Source organism: Hermetia illucens, chromosome 4 (assembly GCF_905115235.1).
Source record: "Hermetia illucens chromosome 4, iHerIll2.2.curated.20191125, whole genome shotgun sequence".
Lineage (NCBI taxonomy): Eukaryota > Metazoa > Arthropoda > Insecta > Diptera > Stratiomyidae > Hermetia > Hermetia illucens.
This window is the reverse complement of record NC_051852.1, coordinates 160777220-160798215: the sequence shown is the minus strand read 5'-3', so window position 1 is coordinate 160798215 and position 20996 is coordinate 160777220. Positions and strand designations below refer to the sequence as shown.

The 20996-nt window shown below is 43.5% G+C and overlaps 1 protein-coding gene across 1 annotated transcript; it reads right to left on the bottom strand.

Moving 5' to 3' along the window:
- Nucleotides 1-6347: 6347 nt before the first annotated feature.
- On the bottom strand, nt 6348-17552 carry LOC119655372 (trifunctional enzyme subunit beta, mitochondrial). Its single transcript, XM_038061237.1, has 9 exons — nt 17296-17552; nt 8051-8204; nt 7821-7995; nt 7566-7766; nt 7331-7505; nt 7144-7274; nt 6865-7080; nt 6628-6801; nt 6348-6569 (listed from the first exon to the last, which is right to left on the bottom strand). The coding sequence occupies exons 1-9, from the start codon at nt 17360-17362 to the stop codon at nt 6456-6458; spliced, it is 1407 nt and encodes a 468-aa protein (XP_037917165.1). The 5' UTR covers nt 17363-17552; the 3' UTR covers nt 6348-6455.
- Nucleotides 17553-20996: the final 3444 nt, after the last annotated feature.

Genomic DNA, 20996 nt, shown 5'->3' with positions numbered 1-20996 from the left:
TTAGAGCCTTCTGTGCCTCTTTATAGCGATTCCAGCTAGTGCTTGATTCACCCTTCAGAGCACGATTGAGGAGCATCCTTGTCGTTCTCCTCTGTTTTGCCAAATCCGAGTTCCACCATGCTGTTTTACCCTTCTTTGGCATCTTGAGTGGACAGCTTTCTTCGAAAGCTTCTCTCATGCTAGTTGTAATCATCTCGGTTGCCTTCACAATTCCAGTAATGGATTTGATGCGCTTCCCAGGGATCGTGATTCGGGCGCTCAATTCTGTTTGATACATTACCCAATCTGTCTTCCTCGGATTCCGAAATAGAGTGGGTGGAGGTGGATCCATGCCCATAACGAAATCAATGCGTCTGTGATCCGAGAGTGTGATATCGTTTGATACTCTCTACTCTCCGATCAGAGCCGCGATGTCAGGAGATGCCACCGTGATGTCGATGACCTCCCGCCTGACCACGTTGAAGAAAGTGGGTTCATTACCCACATTTAGGATCTGCAAATCGGTTCCTACTAGATACTCCAGTAGTCTCGATCCTCTTGCATTGATGTTCGAACTTCCCCAGCATATGTGGTGAGCGTTGACATCACATCCTGCTATTACCCCCATGCCTCTACTTTTGGCATATTGGATAGCTCTGATGAATGTTCCACTGGGAACGTCTTCTGGGTCGTAAGGGAAATATGCAGAGCACCATAGTATCTCTTTATCTCCCTGTTGACTTTTTACGGTTAGCTTAGCCGATGTAGTGTCGCCATCACATAGGTCGTTAACCAGGTTAGCCTGGAAGTCTTTGGAGACTACCATGCAGGTGCGGGGTCGATCGCTTCCATTGGCATACAATAGATCAGCATGCTGAAAATTTAGGCCCCTGACTGCCCCACCAACAACCCACGGTTCTTTTATGAGGTATATAAATGTCTTGTAGCTATTGATCCGACGACTGATACGTGCAGTCGCCGCTTTACAATGCTGCAAATTTACTTGGGAAATGTGGCACCTCATCCACGTTTCAGGTGTAGATGCCGGGGGCTGGATGTCCCCTTCAATGGTTTTAGGAGCCGACACTTGTAACGTGACGGTCCCCAGCCCATAGTAGAGCCGGCAACCCGATTTTTCCCGAACCTTCTTAACATCAGGTTCGGGAACGCGGATAATGAGAAAAGTTTCCGGTCTATCGGTTCTCTCTCCTGTTTTGCTGCCTAGCAGCAATGAGGGGGAAGTGTTAAGGTTGTTTTGTACACCAAGTTATTCCAGAGCCCCAACGCCATTTCGCTCTTCTTCTGGAAGCCAGAGAAAGCACTTTTTGATCGATTGAAGCTCAGAGACCCCTTTCAAGGTTAGTCGCGCACCCTCCCACACATCGTTAAGGGAGGAGCAGTACTGCCTGAGCCACTCGTTCGTGTCTTCGTCGGCAAAGTTCAGCCGTAACATTTTACGGTATACACCTACCGACTCAAAGCAAAGCTTAATGCCTTGCGCGGACGCAGTCCTTACAGCTAGGAGGAGTTTCCTCCTAAGCTGTTCGCACTGCTCAGTATCGTAGCCGGATGGATTAGAGTCGTCATACAGGACCCATCCATCGGCTTCGATAGCCTTGACTGCAAATGAAGGCCTAGCCGTTGCCGACCGAGCCCTCTTTGCTGCCTTTTGTGTCGAAGAGTTAGGATCATCCGAGGATCGCTGCCGCTTCGGTTTCCCCTTAGCTGCAGGTGCCCCGAACGCTCCTTTCCCCTCAACCTTAGCACAGCTCTTTGGTTGTGCGTTGCCCGGAGGCGGTTTGCCCGAAGGCGGTTTCCCCGGAAGCTGTTTGCCCGAAGGCGGTTTGCTGTCCGTGGACAAGTGCTTACCCATGGGCAAGACTTTAGCCTCAGCAGGTGGCGCCGATTGGAGCCTGAGGTCAGGAGTACTGACAGAAGGGGCCTGCTTCGGCTCCTCCGTTAAGGACTGGGTCCCAATTGAATTGGTTTCCACTTGAATAAGTGTTCCTTACTGAGCTCCCTCACCACGACAAGGTGAGTAATCGTCGAGGGAGCGAGACAGAGTAACCTTCGAGGAGCTCGAAATCTAAAATCATGTAATCCAACCAGGTTTCGGTAATGCAGATGACACGTCATGTTGGAATGTTAAGACAGACAGTTTGAAATCCGACAGCTTAGTCCGTAGGTTCCTTACATTTTGATAAAACAGTGTAAAGTTGTCAGAATCATTTAAGCTCGGCGAGGCAGGCGGGCGGGCAGAAAATTTACACGGAGCTTAGTCCTCTGATAAGGCTTGACGAAGACGTCCTGTGGCCAAAAGGGAGATTGGACGATAGTATCGAAATCGTTGGGATACGTCACTATCACTCGATCAGGAGAGCCATCCTTCGTCAGCTTCACACATGAGAGAGGTGACAAAGTTGAATTGACTTTGCTTCTGATATAGGCCACAAGGAAAGGAAAGCCGGTAACAACAGTTTTGCTACTGTATGCTGCTTAACGAAATAGCTTGCAGATGGGCGCAAGTCTTTCGATAGTCTTGTTAGGACGTCTACAATAAGCTTCTCATCCACAATGATGAGCAATTTGTAGCGTCTGCGGCCTAGCGACACGTACAACATTCCATTCGCTTTGCCCTGTGGCAAACTGACGGGAAAATTCATTTGCTAATATGCAGCATTTTTCTTTTCCACGATTTAGTACCCTTTAACTTCTTCATTACACTACATTACTAGACCCTCTCACCTTTAACTTCTCCGTAACCCTAAAATCCATTTAGATATTAACAGTTTTAATATAGAAATTTTCTAACATTCCAAAAATGATCATTAAGTTTTTTGTTGTTGTTTTCATATAGACTTGATCATGCTGCATATGTATTATGTATTTTGGCGGTTGTTTCTGGCTAAATCGAAATGTTATGAATGCAAATGCAAATTATGGATTATAGCCTGATTGTTATTGAGTAGAGGCGGGCTGGATGAAGGAAGGCTGGGCCGTTGTTTTGTTCGAGTAGTTGGGAGAGTGCAATTGCATATTCGTAATGGCTCAATACTTGATAGTAATGCACATTTTTATACAGTTTCACAAGAGAAGTCATTAAAATCCTGAATATAAGGAACTTTGAATGTTTCTTACTTTGGTGCCTTACTCAAATGAATTTCTTGCTTCCCTCAAGTATGCGCAGCTTATGACGATGTTTGTGAATAACTTAAGGGGCGTACATTTTTGATAGTTGAGCAAATTAGAGGATCACCGTTTTACCTGCTCTTCATGGATTTCGAGAAAGCTTTACATGACGGGGAAATTCCTGAAAAACTAGTAGCTCGTATTAGAGCAACATAAGACATCGCAGAGGAATTCAAAGTTGAAAGCAGAGTCGGCGAGGGGAGTATTTTATTATCGATACATTTTCTTCTTCGCCATCGATAACTTGGTATACGTCATACTGCCTTGGCTTTAGGATGCTAACGACATCAGCCTGCTCTGTCACCGAGTTATGGACCTTAGCCAATTATCTTTGAATTTAGAAAAGGGGGAAGAAATGCGTCATGCCACTCTTCGTATTTCTATTAATGTACAGAATGCCCAGGGCGTGAAACAATTTGTTTATCTAGGTAGCATTGTTTCTACCGAAGGCGGTACGAACTTGATATCGTTTGACAAATTAATAAACACTAAGTCCAATTCCGTTGTTTTGTTCAAAATCTAAAAATGCCACTATCTCAGCACCAACACCAAATTAAGGTTATCCGGGTCAATATTCCCTCCAGCTTCCCTCTGTGCTATTATATACGAGTGGTAAGTGAATAGGAACAGCCACTGTTACTCGGAAGCTCCAAGCTTTTATCAACGCATCTGCTTCGTGTCATCAAGGTATTCTGGTTTGAAACAATAAGAAACTTTGTTGGCATGCGGGAATGGTACCCATGGACGTATTGATCAGAAGGCGGAACTGGCAGTGCACATATTGAAAAAGGACAACAGCTTTATTTGGGCCATGTCATGGAATGGAACCCACTATCTCAGGATGGCCGAAGAGTGTGCCGCTCTAGAGCAACGTGGCCTAGAAAAATACAGTAAGGATGAGTCGAAGCACATTGCTATGGACTGGCAACACATCCTATGCCATGCCCCACATATACATAGTTATGTTTAAGAAAATTGGATCGCCATGCGCTCCAACATTTTTGCCAAAATCCAGCCCGAACGAAACTCTAAAACTATCCAAATCCGTCAGTGGACAGAAGGTTTTCACTGGCAGCATTACATAGCCGTTGCATTCCCGCAAAAAGATATTGTCAACGGATGCACCGCTGCTTAAGTATATGGGCAAAACTTGGTTCACCAGGCTATAAAACGGCGCTGGTTTTTCGTCGTTAACCAAAAGCCACGGTGTTCGGATAGCTGAATGGTTAAAGCACAAGGTCGCGGTTCAAATCTCACTGGTGGCAGTGGTATTTGTATCGTGATTTGACGTCGGGTACCAATCGATTTAGCTATGAATGAACACCTGAGTTAAATCAGGGTAATAATCTCGAGCGAGCTCAATGCTGACCACATCTGTTTATGGGAAGTTTTCTGTAAATATATTGGACTACGTCCTTTCAACATTCAACATGTACACGAATTGGAGTCTCATGGCCGCGTTCAAGCCGAAGGAATCATTGTGATTGTTGCACAATTTGATTTGAAAATATTGTTCAGTGGTGAAGCATACTTTAAGCTAAATGGCTACGTCAATAAACAGAGTTACCGCATTTGAACCGAAGATAATCCACAAGGCATTGTCGACATAACACAGACAGACAGAAAATTCCACCGTTTGAAGCGCTTTACAATCAACAGTGTGCGCTAAAGGGGCATTCAGGAATCAAAGAACTCCTAAGTCCGCCATCTACTTGATTAATTTTACTAGGCGGCTTTTGTCCTGGTGGTAATTCATACACATGTCATGTTTTTGAATTTATATAAGGGATGGGGCAGAGGTGAGACAGCGTCTGATGAGTTGCCAGTGTCCTTAACGAAACCAAAAGTTACATACTTACTAAGTTTTTTATGCCCCAATTAGAAGGCATTAATATTGCTGACATGTGGTTTAAACCTGTTGACCACCTCGTTCTTGTGATTTAACTCCTTTAGATTACTTTCTCTGGAGATACGTAAAGCTAAATGCCTACGCCAATAGACCAGAAGCAATCAAGCACTTGGAAGCCAACATTCGACCCTCTAATGCCGAAATATCACCTAATTTCGTACCAAAAGCATATGATAATTGGCCCTTTAGATTACACCATGTACCTACCAGCCGTCGCAGCCACGCCCGAAATCATATCTAAATATTGATGCCATAAAATTATCTATCAATTAAAGAGAATTTTATGAATATTAAAAAAATGTTCCGTGTTTTATTTCCATTTAAAGTTTTTCTATTTAAAAACAGCCAATAGCTACGAAGGCCTTTACTAATATGTAGGCAATAGGCACCGATCTCACCTTTGCAATGGCAAGTCTGTGCGGCTTCTCAAACACAACTGATTTGATTTCCTTTACGTCTCACTCAGGCTTAAGACCAAAACAATTTAAAATCAAGCGTACTCGCATGATTTCATTGCTTTGATAGCCAATGAGGAGGGCGGTAGCTGTATAGTATCTATTTGCGGTCCCGCCGGACAAGCATGTTACCATGGATGTAAAACCTTACGGGGGATGTCAGGCGAATTATTTTGAAAGATTTAAAGTTAAAAGGTTTTTTCCAGCTTTTGGAATTAAGACCACTTTTACCCATCTCTTTGTCCTTAGTATGTATACCAAGGCTACACTGCCCCTTACCACACCCAGGAGGGAACTTAGGGCTGTATTTAGACCCCTTTGGAACAGTATCCTTGGGACACCATATTCTGTGCATAATTCAGTGGTTTAAAAGTTCCCACCGCCCATTTTTAACTATTTTCCAGTTCTCCTTGTTGCCCTTCTATCTGTGGTAGATAGATTGTTATTGCCCTCCACGGTGGGGCAGGATCCCAAGAAATGAGTCTTTAGAAGCAAGTGTACACTGTCCACCTCATTCTCGGTAAATTCCTCTTTCAGAGAGACAAGATCGGTCTGATCCTGACCAAAACCTTGTATAACTTGGATGCTTCTGTTGTTTGTTGATTTAGGAAATATATATAACTTCACTCCTGGCGCTGGTCAAGCATTGAGATTGGGAAAAGAAATAAAACAAAAATTTTAAAAAATATTTTAATCTTATAATTTATTTTTCATTCATATAAATTCACAGATGTAAAGTAAATGGATTTCCAAACTTCCTATATGCTCTTTGATCGCACCTAAAGCAGAAATCCATTTGTTGTCTATTCCTTCTGGTTGAAAAATTATTTGATATTGCATCCGCTCTCCTTCAAGAAAAATATCAAAGGCACACGGTAATAAATAGGGTTAGACACTTTAAACAGAAACTCGCAAAACAATATTTAATCTGCAGTTGCACCCGGATATCTTTCAATCAACATTGCAACACCTTGCCCGCCAGCAGCACAAGCCGCTACAACTCCATATTTACCATCCTCTCGTACCAAGCGGTGAGCCTAAGAAATCATAAAAATCATAATTTCCGTTTACATTAAAAAAATTTAGTGAGCATACCGAATGCATGCATAGCCGAACCCCTGTCGCGGCAAATGGATGACCAATTGAAAGTGAGCCTCCCCATGCGTTCCATTTGCTCATATCAGGGGTTCCAAATTTCTCTGGTAGACCCATGTAGTTCTTGCAGAACCAATCTGAATCCAGGGCTTTTAGATTTGCTAGAATTTGTCCCTGTGAATTAAAATAGTCACAATAATAACATTTACTTTGTAAAAAAATGAATCATAGACCTACAGCAAATGCTTCATGGATTTCCCATGTGTCGATGTCTTTCAAAGTAAGTCCAGACCTCTTAAGCAGTTTTGGAATACCATAAGCGGGTGAAAGTAGAAGTTGGTCAATAGGATCTTGTGAAACATACAAAAAGTTTCTGAGATAAGCTTTCGGTTTTAGACCAAGCTCCTTGGCTTTCTCTTCAGTCATTATAAGGCAGGCAGATGCACCGTCAGTCTGAAACGAGGATTATAATAAATGAATAATTCCAAACGAAAATGTACTCTTGTCATTTATTACCAAAAATGATGCATTAGCTGCAGTAACAGTTCCGTGTGGTTTGAAGAAAGCTGGCCTTAGTTTCGCAAGTGCTTCCTTTGACGAAACACGGATACCGTTGTCTTTATCAACAACTTTGCTAACTCCGGACACTGTCAATTTATACGATTGATAACAGCAAATAATTAATAGTCAGTAAAACAATTACCTTTGAATGGAACTAAATCTGTGAAGTATCCTTTGTCTTGTGCTTCTTTGGCAACTGTATGGGACCTTAAAGCATAGTCGTCTTGCTCCTGTCGTGAAACTTTGAATGCAGCTGCTAAACGGTCACCTGATTGTCCCATTGTCTCCCCAGATGAGAACTCTGCAACGGCCGGAAGCTGTTGATAGAACACATAAATTAGATTTTCAAGAAAATTCCTCAAGGATCAACAACTTACGTCGGGGACAAAATGACCTGGCCTTAGTGACAAAAGAAGTTGGATTTGTTGAAGTGGGGTTTTCGCTTTGTTTGCCTTCAACATTAACGACCTCATTTTTCTGTTATGACGAATTGGCACATCTGACATGAACTCAACACCACCAGCAACGATAACATCAAATGTTCCTGTAGCAATCAATCCCATGCCTGTTGTGATCGCCTGATACATAACTTCATGAGTTCATCAAATATAAAGTAAACCAAACCAAAATACCTGATTAGAGCTAATACAGGCCATCGTCACTGTATGTGCCGGGGTTTTCTCACTAAAGCCAGCTGAAATGGCTGCTTCGCGTGCAATATTTGAGGTTTTCACCTCTTGGATAACTGTGCCATAAATGACATAGTCGATAAGTTCTTTATCGATTTTCGTTTTACGAAGTAGACTCCTGCATCAGAAAAATGTTCAGTATGTTTTCGATATAAAACTAAAAGGATACTTACAGAAGGGCATGTCTAGCGAGATCGTGTGGCATCAAATTTGAGTAAGTCGTTCCAGACAATAAAAATGGCGTTCGAACTCCATCAACAAGAACAATATTTTGACCACTTCGATTTGTTTTTGTTGGAGTTGCGGTTGTTGCCAAGCCACGATAAACTGGAATAAAATGATTTATTCAAAGCATAAATGAAACCGAAGGTTCAGAATATAAATAACTTAAAATGAAAAACAATGTTTAATTCATTTATTTAAGGACGACAAACAGAGATCCCCAGGAGGAGAAGTGAAAAGAAAACGCAAGCACCGATTGAAACTAGAGAACGAGCAAGAGTCTAGCCAACCAAGCTATAATGCGTAATTTTACCGACGAAGTCTCCGAATCGGGTTCGAGTTCCGCCGGTTATTATGCCGCAACTATACATCGCAGCGCGATCAGACCGGTCGGAGATTGTAGAGGAGGTTCTGTCCTTTCAAATGCGCCTTGTCTCAGTTTGCTCTGAGTAGTAGAAGTGTTAAGAGGTGTCTTTGCGCGAAGTCTGTTTTTCGATTGTATCACTGCGTAATGGAGCGCTCACAGCTCACTTATCAAATGCCTCAAGAGGCTAAGCAGGGATGCATTTCGAGACCCCAATGCGAAAAGTGGCACAAACCCAAAAAAGCGCGCATGAGCAAGTCTCGCATCAAAACAATGCTGATTGTCATCTTTGACGTTTCCAATTTCTTGACCCAGAACAAGACCTCCGTCGTATCCCAGCCTCCTTACCGCCCTGACTTGACTCCATGTGACTTTTTTGTTCCTCCGCCTGAAAAAAGAGCTGAAAGGAAAGCACTGGCAGTCAGTGGAGAACATTCAAGTTCACGTTTTTAAGGTTCCTGAGAGGCATTCCAGTCGAGGAGTTTCAGGGTACTTTCCAGGCATGGCAGAATCTACTTTTATAATGCACCCTGTATATTGAAATTCTGGAAAGTCTGAGCGACACCATCCTTTGCAAACTGTCACAAATCTTCTTTTTCTTCAGCCTTTGTTCAGTTCACAAGTGAGGTCGGCTCATCGTGATCGGTTTCGCCATTTGGCTCTATCGAATGCCTGATCTGGGTGCAATCTCGAGACTTTTAAATCCCCATCCAACGTATCAACCCACCGTTGTTTAGGCCTGCCTTTTGGTCGTTTACCATCGACTTCGATGTTCAGACCAATCTTGGCAAGTGAATTCTCGTTAGCATGAATTGCGTGAACATACCATCAAAGACGCCTCTCTCCCAACTTTTCTACGATCGGTGCAACCCCATAACGATCGCGGATATCCTCATTTCGGATGTTCAAAACGTGTCACGCCACTAGTCCATCGTAACATCTTCGTCTCCAGTACCGCAAGACGCCGTTCATTATCTTTTATACTTTGCCAACACTCAGAACCCTAGAGAACGACAGAACGGACAACACTGCGGTCAATTTTAGATTTGAGACGCTCGTTGATATGTCGATCACAAAGAACACCAGTTGTGGAACGCTACTTCATCCAGGTTGCCTTAATGCGTGAAGCAATTTCATAACGCAGTTCTTCATTGGCTGATAGCGTTGACCCGAGGTATTTAAATCGCTCAGTTCTGGGAAGATCACTGCCGCTGACAGTGATTGTGCCTGTTTCATGGGGATCGGTCGTCAAAAATCCAGTTTTGTTTAGATTCAATCTGAGACCGTTTTGCATGAGGCGATCATTCCATTTTTAAACAAGTCGCTTGAGATAATTTTTGCTATCAGATGCTATAGGGCTATAGGGTATAGGGCGCTGGACGTTGGATATCCCGTGTGACGGTGTCCATGACAAGAACAAAGAGGAGTGGAGAGAGCGCGCTTCCTTGATGAACACCAAGAGAGACACGAAGCGGTTTTGATACACCCGCCATACTTCGAACTTTACTTTTCGGATCGTGGTAGAGCAATTGAACGCAGCGCACGAGTTCTTCTGGCACTAAGTTTCTTAGCCCACCTATTTTCTGAACGGAGCTCGATCTAAGGTTCCAAGTTTCCACCCAGCTAGAATTCCAAAAATTTTAAAATATTGGTCGGCATTCGCTGTTTAATTGAAGTAAAACTATGAGGAACTGGAGGACATTGCTCTCCTGGCTGTACTGTATGTTAGTAAGCAGTTTCAAATGTGATTTTGTTCATTAATTAATGGTGGCATTATGGCACCGGACAGAACAGTTACAGTTCTCCAAGCCCCTATTCACCACCAACCCATTTTAATAGTGCGGAAATCATTGAAAAACTTCCTGACCTAAATTTTGTTGATCACAAAATTGAAATATGTGAAAAAGTGAGCGTTGTCGGCTCATCATATGAAACACGCAGGACTAAACTCGAAGCAGAGTTAAGCCAAAAATCCAGCAGTTTTCGCATCGAGTCAAAGAGATCAATGAAACCTGGATGTATTACCCTGCATAGCCCTGTGAGTTAGGTCTTAAGAATACACTCAAAGTCTTCCCTTCTTGTTGTAAGAGGCTGAAACGGATAGGGACTGACCACAAGGCACCGACTTTTGACTATCAAAAACGGACTATGATTGATTTCTGGAATCTGCGCCCGCTCCTCGCCAACGGTAGCGAGTATCCTCAAAATGTTCGCTTTCTCCTATTTAAGCGGGAATTCCAACGATATAAGCTGGACATTCTGAGCCGAAACGAAATAAGATAGTGATGTGTTTTCATACTCTGGCAAGCAGGTGGTAGCAGACACGAATCCGGCGTCGGGATACTTCTGACGGCTACCGCAAAGCGCGTTCTCTTGACCTGGGAGCCGATATCTGACAGACTTCTAACTGCAAGATTCCGATCCAGATTAAGGAGCATCACAATCGCACAATGCTATGTATCAACAGAGACTTCCGATATAGTAGAGAAAGATGTTTTCTACGAATAATTACACGCAGTTTAGCGGATGCTTCCTAAAGGTGACACTATGATCCTGATGGATGATCTGAATGCCAAGGTGAGCTCTGGCAACACCTTGCTCCGACATGTGATGGGGAGACACGGTCTTGGCGATCGTAACGATAATACTGGGAGGTTCGTGGATTTCTGTAACTTCCATCGCCTCGTCATTGATGGCACAATGTTCGAGCACAGATCCTGCCATAAGACCAGTTGAGTTTCAACTGACCGACACCGTATGAGCAATCAGATCAACCACTTCGCGATCAGCAGTAGATTTAGGAATTCTCTCCTGGATGTGCGTAACAAGAGATGCGCTGACATAAACCTCGAAACAGATCACCATCTGATGGTCGTTCGTGTGGCAACTATTGGCATTTCTCAAGAGAAAACTTTGTTCAGCTGAGAATTTCTTACATACGACCAAGAACTAGTAGCATTTTTCGTTACTATCAAACACTCCATAGAGTATATTTGAAAGCATCGAACTCTTGCATCAACACAAAAACAAAGCACTTGACTACGTTTTTTCGTCCGGATCTCATCTCGTCAAGTCAGCGAGCTAAATTACATACATATCCCCGTGGTGGCTGGTGCATTAACCCGAATCGATGCAATTTCCATGTCGATTTGAAACTTTAAGCCATATTGAACAACAAGTCAATGTCATTGAAGTTGCAACGAGTAAAAATTATAGAGCAGTGAAGCAATGAACACTTTCGAGTATATGCTCCCATGCAGCTACGACAATGAATCCAATCAACCATCAATGCTGATGACTGGCAGCGAGGCATTATCTGTCCCATACATAAGAATCAAGGGAATATCAAGCAGTGCAGCAATTACAGAGGTGTTACCTTGTTGAGTAGCATCTGCACGCTAAACATTGGCACTCTCATTAGAAAGACCGAGAAACTCGCAAGAGCCCTCCGGAAAAATCGCATTGATATCTACGCTCTACAAGAAACCCAATTGTATGGTGCCAAAAACTGCGACATAGAAAATCGCTATAAACTTCTCTATTTTGCTAGCGCACACACTCAATATGGTGTTGGCATTGTCATCACTGAAGGTTTCCATGGTGCCATTAAAATGTCGAACAATTTTATGACCAGCTGATGAAGCTCACCATTATTTCAGCTGGTCGGTGATTTAATTTACCCGATTGCCAACCACTGCTAATGTCGAATAAACGAGGAACCAAATTAATGACACGATCCACATAGGAGTCACAAGCCAGATAAGCGGGTCATCAGCCGAGATACTTGGCTTTAGAATGGCGATGTTCAAATGAAGGTCCGAGAAAAGAAACGCCTCACCATAAGTTTCTCGAGGATAAAACGCAGACCAATTGGCAAATTTACAAGAATCCCGATCGAGAAGCATAGAAAGCGATCGCTATTACTCGAGCAGTCCGTTACAAAGATCTTTACGATAAACTGGACACTCGCGATGGCGAGAAAAATCAGTATCGACTTGCCAAAAGCCGATACGAACGCACACAGGAACGCTTCGGTTGCGCTAATGGCAAGAACGATACTTTGTCTACCGACCGAAGAGCCGCTACGGATAGATAGCGAGAATATTTCGAGCAAATTTCAACGAAATTGGTTCACACTCCACTTCCGGCAGTATTGCCGACATTTGAAGCAATTCCATCTGGTACATGGTGCTCAGAGATAGCGGTGAGGAAGACGGAGCGACAAACCTGTCGGCTGAACCAAGTGGCACCGAGAGACGCTGTATCACATTGATTTGCCGGCCGTGATGCAGTAGGCGAATGCTCCAAATTCCAAATTAGGAGGACCAAACCCGAGTCTGCACGGGGACTCATCTGAAGTGGAAATAGGTCACAAAACCTTACCAGGAGTATATTGGTAGCAGAGAAACCAGAATAGCCCCTGAATTCACATACTTCAGGAGAATTCCTGTTGTATGTGCGTTCAGCTCGATTGATGCGTTTGGCCTCCTAATAGAAGCTTCATGGGGGCTGTTGGTTACGTTCAAGCGAACGCAACGTAACGGGCCTCAACGTGGTGTTGCGTTTCAACACGGGAGTCATACTCCTTAATTCGGTAGAGATTTAAATAAGCCTTGCATCCACCGGTATGCATGCTGAGCCATGCACTCAGTATGTGCGACTGTTACCGTCGTAGCGTATTGCGACGGGGCTCTGATTGTGGTCACAAAATCAATCCGTGTCCGAAGAGGACCGTGGGATTAAATCCACGGGACAGGTAAGGTACCCACGTAAAACACGGTGACGTAACTGTCAGCACAATTCATCACCACTTACTCGAGGAGGGCGATTAGGCTGCAAGGACCTCATCTGAAGTGGTTCTTGCTACGAAGCCTCACCGGAGGTGAGTATCATGGAAACCGGAATGGCCGTCTGAGCATATGCCCCAGGAGAATTCTTGGAGGATGTGCTCTCGGGGCGATTATTTGCGGTTGGCCCCCTTGTGGAAGTTCATGGTTGTTGTGGTTATGCCTACATCATAGGGAGAGCTCCTTGGGACTCTAGCGTGGAATTGCACTGTACAACTCGGGTGCTGTACCGCTTAATTGCGGCAGAGGTATAAGATAGGCCTTGCATCCACTAGTATGAATGCTGAGCCTGTACTCGGTATAAATCAGTAAATAATTTACTATGACAAGATACATTTTTAGCACAGTAGCTATGTGAACAAACAAAATGGCATTGAATAACATGGAGGAAGGACATATCGTTACCGCCAATAGTCCTTGGGGTAGAGTGATATTAACTTGCTTGGCCGTTTCAGTCATATCCAGCCATCATTCGGAAATCTTAGCATTCTGGCATTTCCGGAAGTGCGATAAATGGAGAAGTAATTCTGGACTCTCGGCTGCTGCAAAGATAATAGTTAAAAAAAAAGCCTGGAACTCGCGGAAATGGGCGTTTCAACTCAAAGTATGAGTCATATTTTACGGGAAGATCTCGGTCTCGATGCGTCCCGACGGTGCGTTAGCCATATGTTAACGCCAAAACTGAAGGAAATACGGCGAACTCGATCGAGTATATGCTCACAATTGTTGCGAAGCCAAAGAAAATGTTCCGCGAGTCCAACGTCGTCACTATTCGACTTCTGTCATGGTATGGTGGGGCGTCTCATATCACGGAATAACTTATATTCATTTCTGCGAGCCCGGCGTCAAGACCAATGCGAGCGTATACGAAAAGATGTTAGAGGATGTAGTCGAGCCATTGAGTGACTCTCCATTCGCTGGAAAGCCGTGATGCTTCCAGCAGGACTTGGTCCCCGCTCACAAAGCCAAGCGAATTTAGCAGTGATTAGCGGGCATGCTTCTGACTTCATAACCGCGGATAAATGGACCCCAGGCCGCATAGATTTATATCCTCTGGACTACAGCCTTTGGGCTAAGTTAGAGGGGACTGCCTGCGATCGAACTTACACCGATTTAGAGAGTTTGAAGGCCACCTTGATGCGTGCAGCTCGAGAAATGCCGCACCATACACCCTGGCATATCATCACATTCTATTTGTTTGCATCGATAGAAAAATTATGAAAAATACTTGGCTTTGGAATGATGATGTTGAAATGAAGGTCCGTGAAAAGAAACGCCTCTACCACAAATTTCTCGACGATAAAACGCCTGCTAATTGGCAAATTTATAAGAATGCCAACCGTGAAGCAAAGAAAGTGCTCGCTGTCACCCGAGCGAACCATTTCAAAAATCTTTACGATAAACTGGACACTCGGAATGGCGAAAGAGATCTGTATAGACTTGCTAAAGGCCATAATGAACGCATACAGGATATCGAACACTTCTGTTGCGTTAATGACAAGAACGGTAATATGCTTACCAACCATCGAGCCGCAACGGATGGATGGCGAGAATACTTCGAGCAGATTTCAACTGAAGAATTTGCTCATCCTCCACTTCCACAATCATTGCCGACATTGGGAGCAGTTCCACCAGTCAGCGCAACTGAAGTTGAGGAGGCAATAAAACGAATGAAATCGGGGAAAGCCACAGGACCTGACGACATCCCATCTAAGCTCTGAAAAGCGAAGAGCTGGGACCCAACACTGTGGCTCAGTGAATTTTTTAATCGGGTTATTCAGGAAGGAAAAACACCATCTGATTGGCAAATACTACCACATTTTCAATATGGAAAAATAAGGGTAGTCCAGCAGAATGTTAAAATTACCGTCCGATCCGGTTACTTTCCCATACCATGAAGATTTTTAAACGCATTCTTGACAACCGTATTCACGAAATCCTTGAAATAACCGTGATTCAAATCGGATTTGCAAAAAACTGTGGAACTACTGACACAATACATGCTGCGCGGTTACTCATGGAGAAACACCGTGAGAAGCATCGCCCTCTTTACATTGCACTTCTAGATCTCAAGAAAGCGTTTGATTGTGTACCACACGAACTCATCTGGTATGCTTTACGACAACACTTAGTGACAGAAGAACTCGTGCGCTGGATTCAATTGCTCTGACACGATTCGAAAAGTAAAGTTCGAAATATGGCGGGTGTATCAAAACCGCTTCGTGTCTCTGTTGGCGTTCAACATGGAAGCGCCCTCTTACCACTTCTCTTTGTTCTTGTTATGGACACCGTCACACGGGATATCCAACGTCTAGCGCCTTACACGCTGCTTTATGCAGATGATGTTTTCCTAGCATCTGATAGCAAAAATGATCTCGAGCAACTTGTTTAAAAATGGAATGATCGCCTCATGCAACACGGTCTCAGATTGAATTTAAACAACACTGAATTTTTGACAACCGATCCCCATGAAACAGGCACAATCACTGTGAGCGGCAGTGATCTGCCCAGAACTGGGCGCTTTAAATTACTCGGGTCAACGCTATCATCCAATGGAGAACTGCGTTATGAAATTGCTTCACGCATTAACGCAACCTGGATGAAGTGGCATTCCACAACGTCTCAAATCGAAAATTTACCGCAATGTCGTCCGTCCAGCTGCTCTCTATGGTTCTGAGTGTTGGCCGGCTATAAAAGACAATGAACAGCGTTTTGCGGTAATGGAGACGAAGATGTTACGTTGGACTAGTGGCGTGACACGTTTAGATTACATCCGAAATGAGGATATCCGCGATCGTTATGGGGTTGCACCGATCGTGGAAGAGTTGCGAGAGAGGCGTCTTCGATGGTATGGTCATGCAATTCGTGCCAACGAAAATTCACTTGCCAAGATTGGTCTGAACATCGAAATCGATGGTAAACGACCAAAAGGCAGACCTAAATAACGGTTGCTTGATACGCTGGATGGGGATTTGAAAGCATCGAGATTGCACCCAGATCAGGCATCCGATAAAGCCAAATGGAGAAACCGATCACGACAAGCCGACCCCGCTTGTGAACGGGACAAAGGCTGAAGAAAAAGGAAAAAGAAGGAGAAAAACTATGAAAGACATGGAGCCATTTGTATACATCGTTAGCCTTATTTCTGCCAATGTTAAGCCTAGGAAAATTCTATTCATCATCGACAGACTACTTTTCACTACCTCACTTTGTATATGGACAGTTGAAAACAAATTTATTAATGAAACAACTGCACAGCCTGGACTAGGTTTCATCAATTGGAATTTTTACCCCAATGGCAGCTATTTGCTATATAACAACGCTCCAATTTACGGACTTATCATTGTCAGATTACTAAATTCGTCCCATTCTATTTATAGATATTTTTAAATTATAGGGTAGTGATTTAGGGAAGGAACATATTCACGGAGCTTCACCCAGAAAGCACTTGCCCAGTATTACTCCTCCAACTAAATTCCGAATTATTTGAAATTTTGTTATATCAGGACAGTATTCGTCTGAAAGAATATTAAAACCGGAAAAGTTAAAAACCATTTCAAGCAAAATGACCCGATGTTCCTAATCAATCTAATCGACACCATCAAACCGATACCATCGAGTGTATCGCACCCAGAGAAAATGAGCCCAGATTTGCCTAGTCAAGATATCCTCAATAAACTTTCGATAACTCTGAATATAGGTCCTCACAGATAGCCCTTTTGAAATGCCCTTCAATGCCTTAAAGTCATATCCAGTTTATATAACAAATCAAAGATCAAAATTGCAGGCAATCAGCAGAGGAACGGGACAACCAATTGGACTTTGATCTGTTGTGTCAGACTTTGCTCTTCAAAATATTTCTATTCATATTTAGACAACATTGATCCAAACATAGATCGACCGATTCTCTGTTCTACATTAGCACGCAAATCTATAAATTTAAAATACCTCAAAATCTTATAAGCAAAGAATTTTCCGTTCTTACCATTATTCCGGAGACACGAAGCAAATACTGGAGAAACTAACCCAATTTTAGTCATATATGCGGCCATGGTTTAAATTAGAACACTTTTATCTTACACTAACGAGGGTAAACAGGAAATCTAATTTTTGAAGTGACTTTCAGAAAATTTACAATTTGCAAATGAAACAAAATAATCACAACAACCCAATCTGTGCCGGGAAAAATCTGCAAAGTGACAGCACGGCCGCAGCTTTCTAAACCCCACGACAGTTGGTTTTGACTTATGCAAGTGGGCTCTCTCCTCTCTCTTGGGTGTAGACAGAAAATTGTGCTAGAATAGGAATATGTGGATATCGTTTCGTGCGACATCTTACAGCTCCAAACTTGATAAACGTATAGAAATCTAATTTCAAACTTTGGAAAATACTGCATTTTGAAAAGCAAAATTATAGACAAAAACAGCCGTTCTAGTTAATAAGGTTAGTCCAAGCTAACATAATCTGAACTGTTTCATCAAAGGGTAAAGAATCAAAACTTGAAACGCCACATTATTTCAAATAACGTGGTAATTTTGCTTGAAACTAAATATTATATTAGGTTCGCTACTTAAAAACCGCCTATTTTTTCAATGAAATGAACTCTTATTTTCAAAAAGTGATTATAAATAAATCATTCAAAGTATTGTCCATCGCAAGCTACTACCTTTTCTCACCTTCCTGGCAGCATAATCAGCACGTTGAGAAAAGACCTTGTCCTTCGACGATATCTTTGAACCGTCCCAATTTTTCGTTTGTTCATTCATCCATCCATCCATCAATTCAAGCATTTCAGTATGTTGTTACGATGATAGTACGGCGTTGCATCAGATAACATGCTGATCCTCCGGCGGCCCACCCAAAACTAAACGTTCACCCCCTGCCTCTTCAAACAAAATGAGGGGAACCCTATATACTTCAGAGGACTGACGACCTCCTACGGAGGATTAGAGCAAAAAAACAACTTACTTCAATTCAGAATTATCGATTATATAATAATAGAACTATCATAAGTGGTCAAAGGGAAGCATAGGTTCCAGGGCGAAGCGTGGATTGGTACCCACGATGGAGCATAAAACCTTGAAAACGCCTGCTGAACCAACACCAACAGCTCTATTACCAAACCTTATCTCCACCTCCACATGGTCACCGCTGGGAGCTCTTTCTTAACGAAAAACTGCAGACAGAAGGATGAAGGCGAGTCTCCCGCGCCTAAAAACGGGACAAATTGTACCAATTGGTGCTCCAGGTTGGGGGTTAGGTAGGGTTAACAACCCTACACGGAAAACAACCTGTTACGAAGCCACAACAGGAGCCTCGGACTGGGGTGATAACATAACGACGAACCCGGAAACGACAACGGAGTAACAATTTGCGCATTTTCTCATGGAACGTGCGCTCCCTAAACAGAGATGGAGCTGCCAAGCAGCTAGCCGATACCCTGTCCCAGTATAAGGTAAATGTAACAGCGTTACAAGAGATGCCTTGGACCGGTTTCCTGGAGAAGAGCCACTACACCATATATTATAGTGGTCATCCAGCAAACCATGTGCCCGGAGTAGGTTTCTTAATAATAATAATCATTGGCGCAACAATCCATATTGGATCAGGGCCTTGAAGTGTATTAGAGCACTTCATTCAATACCGTAACGGTACACTACAGTAGCACACTGTAGGCGGCAATGTGGTCAGCATTGCGCTCGCCGAGATTATTACCCTGATTTGACTCAGGTACTCATTCACAGCTGAGTCGACTGGTACCCGACGTGAGATCACGATACAAATTCCACTGTCACCAGTGAGATTTGAACTGCGACCTTCCGTACGACAGTCTAGTGCTCCAAACACTCAGCTATCCGGACACAGGTTTCTTAGTCAGCCAAAAAATGAAACCTGTTGTTATCGGCTTTAAAAACATAAGCGAACGACTATGCACTCTGCGCCTGCGAGGCAAGTTTAGAAATATAAGCCTCATTAACGTTCACCCCCTTACAGAGGAGACTGCAGAGTCGGAGAAGGATACCTTCTACGAGGCAGTAGAACGAAACCTCGAAGCCTGTCCCAGATATGATATCAAAATCATACTTGGCGATTTTAACAGCCAAGTAGGGAAGGAGTCCATATTCAGGCGATGCGTTGGCTCCCATACCTTACACCAAAATACAAATGATAACGGACTGCGGATGATTCAATTAGCAGTGTCTTACGAAATGGTTGTTTGACATACCTGGTTTGCGCGGAAAGCGCGAAGCAAACAAACGTGGCCTCTTCAGACAGGACCACTTTCAACCAAATTAACCACGTGTTGATCGAACGCCGCCACCTCTCAGCCTTGATGAATGTCAGAACATATAGAGAGACCAATATAGACTCGGATCACTATCTGGTTGGCATCGTACTCCGAGCTCGAGTAACAACACCACCCAGAATCCCCTCTGACAATCAGGTGAAAGTTAACACTGAAGCCATCCACAACACAGCCCTCCGTAACACCTATGAGGAGGGGAAATGGATGCCGCAATTAACGTAATCAACAGAGATCCTGGGGATAAAGCATCAAGAAATGATCTTCACAACCATCTAAAGAACGTTATCATTGATACGGCCACAGAGATACTTGGCCCCAACCGCAAAAGGAGTCGGAACGGCTGGTTTGACGATGAATGTAAGTTAACAACGGAACGAATGCTGGATACCGAGTAATGTGGCATTCTCAAAGGACGCTGGCACACACAGAGACTTATCACGGGCTCTGTCGAGCGGAGAAATGACTTCACAAACGGAAAAATGAACCCTGGGAGAACCAACAAGTCTGTGAACTACTAACAAGTCAGCAGGATGAAGCCTTATAAACCTCGATGCTCATCCTGCCGAGACAAAGAGGGAAATCTGATTTCCGACGGAATATTGGAGCGATGGGTTGAGTACTTTGATAAACTACTGAACAGCCAGAACATCGGCGAGTTGGAAGTCCCGCCAACTGAAGACGACGGACAAATACTGCCACCACCAAGTATGGAAGAAACAGTCCATGCAATTCACCGCCTTAAAAACTATAAGTCGCCAGGAGCCGATGGAATTACAGCCGAATTGGTTAAATATGGAGCTGACTAATTACACCAAGCGGTTCATCAACTAATGCCTGACGACTGGCAGCGGGACATTCTCTGTCCGATACATAAAAAGAGAGATATCACGCAGCGCAGCAATTATAGAGGTATCACGTTGCTGAGTACCATCTATAAGATATTCTCAGCTATCTTGCTAGGCCAATTAGCCCCATATGCTGAGAACGTCATTGACTCATTCCAAAGAAGCTTCACTCCAGGCAAATCAGCAAGATCAGATCAGATTTTCTCTCTGCGCCAAGCGATGGAAAAACTGTTGGAATATGGACAATAGTTGCACCATCTTTTCATCGACTTTAAAGCCACCTATGATAGCTTAGTTAGGGTAACACTGTACACGGCCATAAAAGAAATCGGTATCTCGACGAAATTAATAAGACTGACTAGGCTGACCCTGACCAAAGTGCGAGGCCACATAATAACAGCAGGATCACTCTCAAGACCATTGGACATTATCAATGGTCTACGACAAGGGGATGGCCTATCATGCGTCCTCTTTAACCTGACCCTGGAGAAAGTGATTCGCGATGTCAATGTAAATGCGAGAGGCACCATCTTC